This window comes from Lissotriton helveticus, chromosome 2_1 (assembly GCF_964261635.1).
Source record: "Lissotriton helveticus chromosome 2_1, aLisHel1.1, whole genome shotgun sequence".
Taxonomy (NCBI): Eukaryota; Metazoa; Chordata; class Amphibia; order Caudata; family Salamandridae; genus Lissotriton; species Lissotriton helveticus.
Window position 1 is genome coordinate 2080847460 of NC_136059.1, and position 13192 is coordinate 2080860651.

General features: G+C 43.5%; 1 protein-coding gene across 2 annotated transcripts in view; it reads right to left on the bottom strand.

Moving 5' to 3' along the window:
• MFAP3L (microfibril associated protein 3 like) overlaps positions 1 to 13192 on the bottom strand; it is a 238900-nt gene that overhangs the window by 134571 nt on the left and 91137 nt on the right. For both annotated transcript variants that reach the window (XM_078677061.1, XM_078677062.1), the window contains exon 2: positions 7827 to 8234. In XM_078677061.1, coding sequence (XP_078533187.1) covers positions 7827 to 8103 — 277 coding nt within the window. In that variant the 5' untranslated portion in view covers positions 8104 to 8234. The remainder of the gene's footprint in view (positions 1 to 7826; positions 8235 to 13192) is intronic.

Here is a 13192-nt window from a genome sequence, read left to right on the forward strand (position 1 = left end):
AAAAAAACACAGTGAGGTGTACTACCCCTGCTATGCAAATATTCCATCTTACCATAGAGAAAGGTCTCAGGGCATGCACTGGTTGTTTCCCTTCAGGTCTTGCCGGTGCTAACACCTTCTTAGAGGAAACTCTATGTCGAGAATATTATTATTATTATTATTATTAATTGTGTTTTATTAAGCGCAAACAACCCGGAGGCCCCGTAGCGCTATAGATTATAGCTTATGTGCTCAGAAGTACAACACATTGGGCATATGTAAAGGATTTTAAAGTAGATAAGAGAGAAGAGAATGACCACTTTCCGTGCTTAGATCTAGAGGGGAATCAGTTTCCAACTCATGCAACCATTGAAATTGATCCAGGAGTAGAAACAAGGCAGCCCCTGGTAACAAACAACCGGTGATCAGGTAGATGGCCTGCCATATTAGATCAAGCCGAACTTCTAACTAATATATATAACATCTTTGGTGACCTTGAAGCCTCTTACCTGTACCAAGATCATGAAACTAATTCGATAACAGTAATCCATCAAAAATTGGTAGAGCAAATACAAGTCCACTTAACCAAACCGAGAATAGCAATAGATGCAGCCAAGGCAGTGGTACAGCCTCGCAACCCCTGGTATGATAAGGAATGCAGATTGGCCAAAGACCGGCTCATCAATGCACTTTTAAAAATAAAAATATACTGAAGATTAGATCAGAAAGATCAAAATACAAAAAAATACAAAAGATAGCCCAAAGAAATCGGGAAGATCTTATAAAATCTGCAAACATTGGGGAGCAAGTTATGTTTTGGAAATTGATGACCCGTGGAAGCAATCAAGATATGACTGCTTCTGATCACTATCTAGATCCTAATACCTGGCAGAGGCATTTTGCAAATCTCTACAACATTACTATTGATTTGGATTCAGTCCAAGACCGCACAAGTGACCTTTGGGGACTTTTAATATCAAAACGAGCACAACCATTACAGTTTAGCATGGAGGACACAGCGCTCGCTGTAGCAGCCATAAAGCCATCAAAGGCGCCCTGCCCAGACTGGATAACAGGGGACTTATTCAAGCATGACCTGGAAGTGTGGATTCCATCCATAAACAAATTAACAAACGCAATAGCTAGGGGGAAGCGGATTCCAGAGTCCTGGAAGGGCGCTGAGATAGTCCCTATCCATAAAAAGGGTAGCAGGGAAGACCTGGAAAACTACAGACCCATAAGCCTGATAGACGTTCTACAGAAGTTCTATGCAAAACAAATTATAACCAGGCTTACTGATTGGATGACAGCAGAGGAAATACTCTCACCGTGCCAGGCGGGCTTCACTCAGAAAACAAGTATGATAGACCACGTTTTTAGACTCTTGGTCCTAGCCTGGAAATACACAAGGATAAGAGCTAGCCACCTGTATGTTGCCTTTATTGACTTAAAGGCAGCATTTGATTCCAACCCAAGGGCTCAGCTGTGGGAAAATCTGCACCAACAGGGTGTACCCGACGAGAATTTGACCCAAATCATGAGACTACTCGAAGGCAAATATGCCAAGGTACGATGGGGCAAAGGAGGTGAACTGACTGACAAGATCCAAGTTAAGAGGGGAGTGCACCAGGGCTGTGTCCTGGCGCAGACTCCGTTCCTCTTGTACGTAAACGACCTAGTTGAACACCTCCAAAAATCCACCCATGATTCGACAAAACTTGGAGGCAATTTTATCTGCGCCTTAACATTCGTAGATGATACTATTCTGCTGTCCCAAACACCCAGAGGCCGACAGAATCTACTCCATAGCCTCAACAAATATTGTAAAGCGAAAGGCCTTGAGGTTAATCCAACTAAAACAAAATACATGACCATCAGGCCACACAGAAGCTTTAAGAACAAAATATATTTGAACGGTACAACTCTAGAACGTGTATCAAATTTTGTATACTTAGGAGTCACATAAGATTCTAGACTTTCCTGGGCCCCACAAATAGAGAAATCAAAGGCCATTTCAATGCAAAATTCTATTCCCATTGTAAAAAAACAAGCTGCAACATCTTCAAAACCGCCGCCTTGTATGCTTCGGAGATATGGGGAGGCAGTGCTCTCAAACCCCTAATTACAGGTGAAAACAACATTTTGAGAATGTTTGTGGCCCTTCCACATCATACCCCACTGATTCCCCTGACCTATGACTTGGGTAATAAACGCTTGGAGCACCTAGCTATCTCGAGAACTTTGTCATTCTGGATTAGAACTTGAACTACATCGGAGCTAGCAACGTACAGAGAAACACTCAGTGAACTCTTGGAACTTGATACCCAAATCACTTTCCCTTGGTCGAGCCATATTAGAAGATGGCTCTTTGATCTAGGTCTTAGCAAATACTGGACGAATCCAAGACTGCTGACTCCTGAATCAAAACGCAAGATCAAGCTCATATTCTGGAATTTTACTAAACACATGGTAACCTCAAATAGTACTCTCGGTAGGCTCACCATGCAAGTCCTCCAGTTTAAAATAACCCCGTTTTGAATAATTTCTGGACGAAATAGAACCACAGTTGGCAAAGAGTCTATACTTGAAATTCAGATATGAAATGTTACAGAAACTCTTTTGTCTCCAAATGGGCAATATCACAGCACAAGGAGGGGGAGTCTCACTGTAGCTCGTGTCAGATGGGAGTTGAAAATCGCAAGAATGAAGTGGATAAAACCGTTATGCAGGTACCTTAGTGTCAGGAAACTGAATGACATGCTGCGGATATTAAAAACAGACAACGCTCGCCTCCTAGTATTTAGCCTCAGCCGGTTCTTACTGGGCATTAATTTTATAAGGATAAAGAGAGGGCAAACATTTTTACTTTTTTTTACTTTTATTACCAGGAATTCAGGCCAAAGCTTATATCTAGCAGTTAGGGTGCACCACTTCGCATGAGTAGTTATGTTAAAAAATTTACCGTTTTTAGAAGGATAAACTGATAGTTTCGGTGTAGCTACCAAAATGTTTTTATTTGCCATGCCCTTCTATAAGTTTTATATTTTTAGAAATACTGTGAAGAGGTCATGAATTGATAGGCCCGGTCTGACAAAGCTATTTTGTTGAACTTACTCTTAAAAGCATTTAAGTAGTACTAACTTTATCACTTTTTGCACACTCACTTTAATCAGCTTATGCCGATGGTCAAGAGTAATGCTCTATTATAACATTTGCCCTATTGCACACCTATGTACAAGTACTTTAATGGAAATCATTCTTTGGCACAAAACAAACAGCAACAATATGATAATATATTGCACAAGCACTTTATATAGCACTATGATAATAAGTTAGCCTTTAGACTGCTGTGGTATCTCTGTGGGACCTGTCCAAACCCATTGTGATCTTCTACAAATCAGATGCATATTCGTGCGTTGTAGCAAGTATTGGATGAGTGTGTTTTAATTCCTTATGTATGTATTGTTTTGTATTTTTACTCTGCTTTTACTTTTATGGCCTTTCAGGCCGAAATAAAGTACTTTGAACTTGAACAAGTGGGGCAAAGGAGGAACCAATCAAAAATAATGTGTCAACAGCGTTACCCCTAACATGGGTAACATGGGAGAATCAGGAGACTGAGACCACCACCTCATCATGGAGCAGAAAGGGGGTAAAGTTCAAACTGAATCATAAAGAAAGCCAAAAAACAATGTACACCAGGAGCAAACAGAGAATAATATAATAGAAGGGCATAAATGAAGACCCACACACAACAAGACAGAACATAACCAGACATGTTATGGAGAGAGGTATAGCACACAACCCACCGGAGACCATCCAGATAAAGGGAAGACTCCCACATTAACCGTCAGTGACCATTTTGCCATCAGTAAGGAGCAACGCATCCCTCACAGGCTATTTACTGCATTCTATGAGAGGACCGGCACGCACCTAACTTACCCATAAATGAAAGGCTAAAAGCATGCAGCTCCACTCTGCCACATTTTGCTCATCCTGCTAGAGCGACAGTCACAGCAAGGCCCAGAAGCGCTCAAACAAGCCCAGGGATTGCCACGCTCCAAGGATTCCCCCTGAGTCAGGCCAGTAGAAGACAGTCTAAAACTGCACACATCTCAAATAGGCTACTGGTAACAGACCACCCAAAGAGACCCAACACAGAGAGCCCTGTTGGCCAAACAACTGGCGGCCGAGGAGACACCATCACCCTGGGACCCCCGAGTAGCCCATCCAAGCCGCAGGAAGGCATTACAGACCGCTGGACGCAAGCAGTGCAAACATAACCAGCAGAGAGTGATCATAAGACCATCCACCCCAGGTGCAAAGTCTGGCACAACACATAGAGCCACGTAGGCCAATCAGCTGAGTGCCGCGGAGACACTATAATCCCAGCAACCCCTATTGACCATCCTTGCCAGAGGAAGGGCTTGCAGCCCTCTGAAGAAAACAGAGCAAAGAGCTTCAAAGAAATAACCATGCTGTAACAATGTAAGTAAACAAGCACAATGAGTGAAACACATGGGGTCCCGGTCCAACCCATAACCACAGAGAAAGAGACGATAACCAAAACCACTAGGCCAGAACGACTCACCCCACCCAATCACCCAAGCCCGCTGAGAATTTCCGAAATTAGGAGTCCAGCAGACAGAACATTCAGCCCAAAACAAAGTTGTCACCTTGCAGAGCGAGAGAGAGCCCCTTGCTGGATAACTGAGAGCAGCTGGTTGCATGGCCAACCAGAAACACATCCTCGGCTGGATAAAGGCATTGTAGACCTCCGGCCGGGCGAACATAGCCCGGGGCAGAAAACCACCCTACTTCTACCCTGCTGCGCACGCCTGGCAGAAAAAAAAGCGTATGTGTAGTAATGCAGGGGAGGCCAGACTCGTGTTCAATTTACACCAAATTACTACGCCACACTTGCCCTGCAGCCCGGGGGACACCACCAGAAAAAACAGCTCCTGGCCTGCATTCACAGCAATGCAGTAGCTGAGTCAGAACACCGAGGAAAACCAACAGCCAATGAGAAAATGGACAGGGTATAGGTCCGGAAACAACCAAACAAAAAAGTGCAGCACAGCTATACAGGTTATACAAAAAGTGTGTCCTACCTTTAGTGACTGTTTTGCCATCAACAAGGGGCATCACATCCCCCTCAGACTGTCACTCACCCCAAACTGAGAGGCACAGCACTCCCATACACATGGGTAAGCGAATGACCAAAAGCCGGCAGCATGGGCCTCGGTATGCCCATCCTGCTAGAGCAGCAGTCAGAGCACTGCTCTGAAGTGCCCCGACAAGCCCAGGGTTTTCGATAGGCCAAGGATTCCCCTAACTCAGGACTCTCTGCATAGCCATTCCTGCATTACGGCGCTTCAATCAGAGCACCGCTCTGATGTGTACAGACAGGCCAATGAGGACGATGTGAAGCTTCTGCAGCCTCTGCCACGGCAAAAGCACTCTCAAGGAAGGAATAGAAGAGCAAAGTTCAAACTCAGTAAAGCAACCCTCGCTGGAGCAAGCGCACAGCACCCACCCATAGTGTCTACAGACCCACAAGAACTGGTGGTGGGCGTTTTATATTTGGATAGGGGGGGTGTCTACAAGGCACAGGGATCTCATTGCATAATGGAGCTAAGCGAGAGGAACGAGGAGGGAATTGGTAGGTGCTGGGGAATGTATCAACACTCTGACTGCTTTTCCCTCAGGGGATGGGAAGGGGTTCATACTTCTCGCAGCACTTTGAGGGAGCAAATGGAACTAGGTATGTAGGATGGGTTCGAATATGTTGCAAATAAAGTATTTCATGACCATCCCAAAAGTACACAATAAGATTGTAGTACTCCCCCTTACAGGTTTTATACATCTTTAAGTTTCAGATGATCAAGTGGACACTGGTGCACCACAGATTCTTCATACACTGCGCTAATATACGCCACAATCTGGATATAAAGTAAGGAAATGCAGAAAATAGCATATTAATAATAATGTTTCCGTCATACATAGGGCAGTGTGAAATTGGGTATGGCAATGGTGCTCTACATACAAGGCAACGTGGAAATACTCTGGGCATGGATTCTTTACATAATGAAAGAAATGCCAACATGGGCCAGCAAAGTGCTCTTTACATACTTATTTACACTGGGGAACATTGCACCCTTCGAGAGTCTTTTCTGGTGGATAGGCCTAGTGTGAAAATCCTGGGTCTGTAAACCCAGAGTAATGAGTAACGTATACCTACTGTACTACCCTGAAAGGCAGCCTTGTGCCAAAAGCAGGACAACAAGTAGCTCTTGTATTACTAAGCACCACCACTAGTGTCTTGTGCAACGCTGGCATACTGGAGCATAATACCTGGCAGGCTTTTCTTCCGGTACAGAAAACTTGATGGGTTAACTGGCTCGGGTATAACTGTTTACCTGCTTTAGCTCCTTCCATTTCTGTTTATTTCTAGTCGGGCGCACTGTATTGCATTTTAACTGCATTCACATAGCGTCTTATATCCCATTGTAAGGTGGCTGAAGCACATAACCGGAAGGGTTTTAGATTAACACTGGCCTGCTGTGCACCCAGTCCTTCTAATCCGATGCAACGTTTTGTTACACACTGTATGACCTGCTGCTTTGGAGAAAGTGTTTCTGGACCCTGTAGTAGACTGAAGCATTGAGTTGCTAAATCAGTTCCTCCTGAAACCAACTGCAGCACATATGTTCTTTGGGTCTATACATTTATAGATACTTTGCTGTTAAATGAAGCACTTGACCGTAAATAATGCAAACTCCTCATGGGGGCTGATGCCTGCTCCTATATTCTGGGCTCGCATGAAATCAGCCAGACTCGCATATTATTCGTAGTGTGAGGCTGTTGTGAATATATTTTACCTGGACTGATTTTAGTCCTCTGCCTTGGAAATAAGATGCAAGGGAACGGTGTGACCCTTCATATTTATGCAGATCAGCACCTACATTTCAAGTTCCACAATTTAATCAAAATCTGAGAATGAGGCCATCAACTAAAGCATAACGAATTTCACATCTGAAAGCAATTTATTTAAAAAAATGGGGATGCGTGCATTACATATCTTTTTTCTGCAGGAAAAGTATTAATAAAACGCACACACATTCAGATTGAATAAATTCGTGCAGCTTATTTACTGGAATAGAAATGGCGGGGTTTCCTAATTACTGCAAACCGCATTGGTGTGCCTAAGTCTCCCTTCACTACTTACTGAGTAGTAACTAGTTAAAAATTGGGGGCATCGGGGGCTTTTTGGACGTTTTTCGCACTTTAATACTGGGTGAATATTAAAATGGCACGTCGTCTACGTTTGTTACATTCTAATGAAGTATTACTTTAAATAACCCAAACAGAGACTCATCTTCCAAAGACCCTCGACAGAAAAAAAGTTTGGTTCTCTTTGAGACTTTAATGATGTGGTTGACAAGCTTTGAGGATGGTGACGTTGACAGGTGGCTTACACCAAGCTATTTCAATAATATGTTGTGTGAAGCAAAGGAGAAAACAAGCACCGCACTTTCTAGTTTTTTTTTTTAAATCTCTTATTTTCTTTAAGTAACATTTCTCGAGCACACGTTCTCATTTTTTATATTATACTCACTAATTGTAAGTCCAAGGTATCTTATTAAAGTTTTCAATTTCTGGGCACTAAATTTGAATGGAACAAAAACCCAATTCTTCTTCACCTGTACTGTAATGGTCCATACATGTATTTCCTTGGTAACAAAAATGAACTGTTCATTCAACTGATGATAAATGAAAGTGGTTAGTGAATTAGAATTTTTCATGGGATTAAGAATGTCAAACAGTTTCAAATAAAAAATGCCTACCTCCATCTTCTTCCTGTAAAAAGCCATTAGAGTTGTACCACTGGAAGCGTGGACTTGGGTTCCCAATGACGTTGCATTTGATCAAGGCACTACTCCCCTCCTTAGCAACAACATGGTCCAGTGTGGCAGTGATCACAGGCACTGATTCCCACAAGCTATCTGTGCTATTTAAAGTGCTGTTCTTCAGGTCTGCGGCAACCATCAATCCAGTCAACAGCGTGAAGAGGCCCGTCATAGGCAAATTGAAAGAACAAAGATGGCTTCTCTCCACAATCATTTTGGATGGTCGTCTGCCCAGCTTCGCCACAGGAAGGCTTTTTCTGGTTTGTGATAAGATATTTACGTGAAGCCAGCCACTTGCATGGTCAACCTGGCTCCATAGATTTTATACGTTGGAATAATAAGATCCTATGAAGAAAAAAAATACACCATATTGATATTTTCCACAAAATTAGTCATCATTCATTCACTGAGCAGTAAGCTTCCTTTCAGCAAGCCATTCATTAATTTGTTTAAATGGAGAATGAAAGAGAAATCTTTATGTACAAGAAACCTTAAAATTCATCCTACTTACAATTCAATCCCTGTAGCTTGGCAACTTCATTTCTTTCACAAGGGACGCAGAGTCGGTTATGAAAACAGAGACACAATATTAGGAACACCGGTATTTGTAATGCCCCAGGTTGTTTTAGTGTATAACAAGAGCCCGACTAAAAAATACATTTCTCCATTGCTCCATATTTTCAAAGGATTACTAGCCACGTGGTCTAGAGAAACGAAGGTTTTGAAACAGTTGTAATTGGGTGCACTGCCAGTTTATACGCATTCGATTTTGATCATTTGGGTATCCTAGGTGCTATTCGGCGAGTGGACAAACCTAAACCACTCTCTAGAGTAGAGAAAAACTACTGCTAATTACTTTACAAATTGCCGAAGCACTCTAATGTGAGTAATAGAATTGTTCAGTTACAATCAACAAATTTCAAACACCAATTCTGACAGAAGTAACAAGATATCCAAAAGATGAGTGAATCTTGGAGTCTTTAATGGAGATTACAGCCAGCCGACACGTGTTTCATCGCCTTCGCGATTCATCAGGGCTAGAAGGCCGTATCAACGTCAGAAGGTCGCTCAGCTGGTGATAATTCCGACCCAGCCGGGCCCGTGACTAGTACTACTGGTTCGAGTGCGTCCAGCAGCGATCAATATCTCTGTTTATGAGTACAGAGTCAAGACATATGATAATGGGCTCGGAGGTGACCCGATATAGTTGTTCGTGTTTATGATTTTCGTTATCAAGAGAATATTATCCTTTTTTTATATTATTCAGTGCGTGGATACCAGTTGCGGTTCCAGATTACGATGTACTCGAAGCCGTGTTTGGCTTCTCCAGCGCGTATGGCGGGTGCACCTCCTCCGAGCTCAGTTCCGAACTGAGCTCGGAGGAGGTGCACCCGCCATACGCGCTGGAGAAGCCAAACACGGCTTCGAGTACATCGTAATCTGGAACCGCAACTGGTATCCATGCACTGAATAATATAAAAAAAGGATAATATTCTCTTGATAACGAAAATCATAAACACGAACAACTATATCGGGTCACCTCCGAGCCCATTATCATATGTCTTGACTCTGTACTCATAAACAGAGATATTGATCGCTGCTGGACGCACTCGAACCAGTAGTACTAGTCACGGGCCCGGCTGGGTCGGAATTATCACCAGCTGAGCGACCTTCTGACGTTGATACGGCCTTCTAGCCCTGATGAATCGCGAAGGCGATGAAACACGTGTCGGCTGGCTGTAATCTCCATTAAAGACTCCAAGATTCACTCATCTTTTGGATATCTTGTTACTTCTGTCAGAATTGGTGTTTGAAATTTGTTGATTGTAACTGAACAATTCTATTACTCACATTAGAGTGCTTCGGCAATTTGTAAAGTTACTAGCCACGTGGTGACATTATTCACTCAAACTCAACATTTCAGAAATAGAGTCACGCTTATTTTTCTGTCCCAGGTTCACGTTATTAAAGGTTAATGACTTGTTTTAAAGAGTGAATTAATACGAAAGTCAAACGTTGGTACATTCAGAGATCATAAAGTTCGCCTAAGCAAAACTTAAGGATGTAATAAGGTATAAATCAAATTAAAACAAAAACAGAAATGGGCAAACTAAATTCTTAAAAACGATTGAATGGCACATTGTTGAGCTATCAATCACTCTTGCATACTCCTTTCGGCAATTCTCTTTTCCATATGAAATCTAAACATCCAATGAAACAGCCAAATACCTGAGATTTCAAGAGTTTTCACTCTGAAATTCTACAGTTCTTAATCAACAAATATAACAATACAAGTGGGCAATCCTCCAACATGCCAGCTCCCGTAATTCATTCTTAAGGTAGAGCACCGCACCCTCTTCTACAGGACTGGGGATATTAACGTTTTAAAAGCAAAATTCAGTTTGGCTGTCTTACTGCCTTTTTTTGATTAGCTCTATACTATATATCTACGGCGGTATTTAGACCTGTGACGTCATTGGGTGCGTATTACTGGGTTTTCTTTTAGTAATGTTTAAGAAACCAGATAACTACTCTGATGTTTTTCTTAGCTTCTTGTGGTAAAATAGTGATTTTTTAATTTATCGACATCTTCTGAAAATATATTTGGTTGCAACTCTTCTCCGTTGCCTCACACCATCTCTGTCCAGCAGGTCGTCCAACATTGCCTATTCCAGTGACTTGTTGCTTTCAAAAAGCACCAGTTTGCTGATAGGTACCCTACTCTGCAGGGCCAGGGGTCTTGCATAAATAGTCCATCTCTAAAGATCAAAGAAACAGATGTAGACCATTGTCCTTTCACAATATGTAAACACAATAGCACTAGCCAGTGTAGAAGGATTTTATTTTTGACCTGTTTAATGTCACTTACGCAGCAGACCACTTTAAATAATGTTATATTTATATCCAATTAGATCTTTGTAGGTAATTTTCTTACAGACCTATTGTAATACACAGCTTATGAACATCAAGACGACTACTGACTCTTTTCTTTGGTACAAGACACATTAACACCTGGATCAAGCACATGAACCTTGACAGTTTCGAACCCCAACTCTCACTGAATGCCATGTCACTTTGATTCACTGTGGACACCAACTTCACCATCAACGGACAAACCGCCAAAAAACTTAAAGATCACCCGGTCCCAGCTCTCTCGTCTAAAGAAAATATAACCATTTCTTCCAGAAAGCATCTTCAGAAATTCTGCTCAAACCCTTGTACTCTGGCATCTAGATATTGGTAATTCGCTACTCCATGGGCTACCAGACACTTCGAGGCATTCTACAAGCCACAGCACATCTCATATAGGGCCTGAAGAAATATGATCACATCACCCACATCTTAATGGAACTCCATTTGCTACCCTGTCGGCCCACATCATCTTCAAAACCAGCTGCAACATATAGAAAGCCATTACAAGAAGCATACTGTAGTGACGACTCCACACAGTCCAAGTGCCCAAAAAACTGAGTTTATTGATACCCTGCCTTGAATGTAGCTCCCCTCTTGGTAGTACAGATTTAACTGACAAGAGTAGAACACTTGCACCCAAAGGCTCTATAATGAAATCAAGTAAAGAACATCTCCCAAACCTCCCTCTCTGTGTCCCCCTCAACACATCACTCTCGCAGTTTACTCTGGCTGAGGAGTCTGACATTCTTTCCATTCTTAAATCTATAAGTCAGGCTCGCCCTCTGACCTGTGTCCGGCTAGAGTCCTAGCAGGAGTGGCTAATGTTGTATGCACTGAAGTAACGACCATTGTCAACTGGTCACTTCAGTCAGCGATTGTGCCGGGACAGTGGAAACAAGCCAAGCTTCTTCCTCTTCTTAAGAAGCCGACGGTGGACCCCACTGTTCCGGCTAACTATCGCCTGATATCTTTTCTACCTGCATTGGTGAAGGTCTGCGAGAAAGTGGCTTTTCGCCAATTAGAAGCCTTTGTGGAACTCTCTGGGGCTCTACACCCGGCCCAGTCAGGCTTCAGAACATCGTATAGTACAGAGACAGCGCTGGTGGAAATGGCGGAGGCAATCGGGGAGTGCTTGGATGGAGGCGGCAGAGCGGCTCTGATTTTATTGGACCTCTCTGCCGCCTTCGATACGGTTCCTCACCAGCTTCTTCTTTCCCGCCTCTCCGCCATTGGTATTTCGGGGGCAGTGTGGACCTGGCTGGAGTCCTTTCTGGATGCCCATACCCAGCAGGTCTTGATACCTCCTTTTTCATCCTCGACCAGGGAGGTCTTAACTGGAGTCCCTCAGGGCTCGACTCTGAGCCCTTTGCTTTTTAACATCTATCTGACTCCATTGATCTCCCTGGCGGAAGAGCTGGGGGCCAAAATTATGGCCTATGCAGATGATACCCAGCTTTTATTTACTTGGAATGGCCCCGACTTGTGCACTGGGGATGCTCAGAGCTGCCTTACCGCCGTGTTTACATGGCTAGCACATGCTAAGCTAAAGTGTAATGAGGGGAAATCAGAAGTTCTGCTGTATGGCCAATTTCCGCCACACTTTGTGGAGGCTTTGTGGCCCTCCGATTTTCCCCGTCCACTTTCGGAGGGAGGTCCGGCAAAAAATTTGGTGGTTTGTTCGGGGAGGATCTCAGATTCTCCGATCACATCAAGAGACTAACAGGTGTCTGTTTTGGTACACTCAAGTCACTTAGTAGATTTTTCCCTTTGCTCCCTCAGCCAGCGAAGGAAATGGTGGCTCGGGCACTTATTTTGTCCCGTTTAGACTACGCCAATGCACTTTTCATTGGCATCCCGGGATATTTAGTGAACAAGCTCCGACTGATCCAAAACGCGGTGGCCAGACTCTTATTCACCATCTCTAAGAGATCCAGTATAAGGGCACAACTCCGTGAGCTCCACTGGCTGCCTGTGGTCCAGCGAGTGCAGTTTAAGGCCCTCACCTTAGCACATAGAGCTCTGCATGACTCAGGACCCTCTTATATTAGGAAACGTGTGGCCTTTTATACTCCCCAGCGATCTCTGCGCTCTGCCTCTCACCGTTTGATGGCCACCCCCCGCTTCCGTCACTCCAGACTGGGGGTTCAGTCACTCTCGGTCAAGGTAGCCATGCTCTGGAACAGTCTTCCCGTCATTTTGTGCCACACTCAGGACTTCTGTGTCTTTAAGAGACTTCTCAAAACCCACCTTTTTAACCAGGCTTTTTTCTAATCTTTCTCCTTCTGCACGTCTGAGTCCGTATCGCGCCAGGATACTCCTGAGTAATTGTGCGCGTTATAAGTCTCTTATAACATAACATAACATCCACAAAAGATGCCTTACAGGCATAA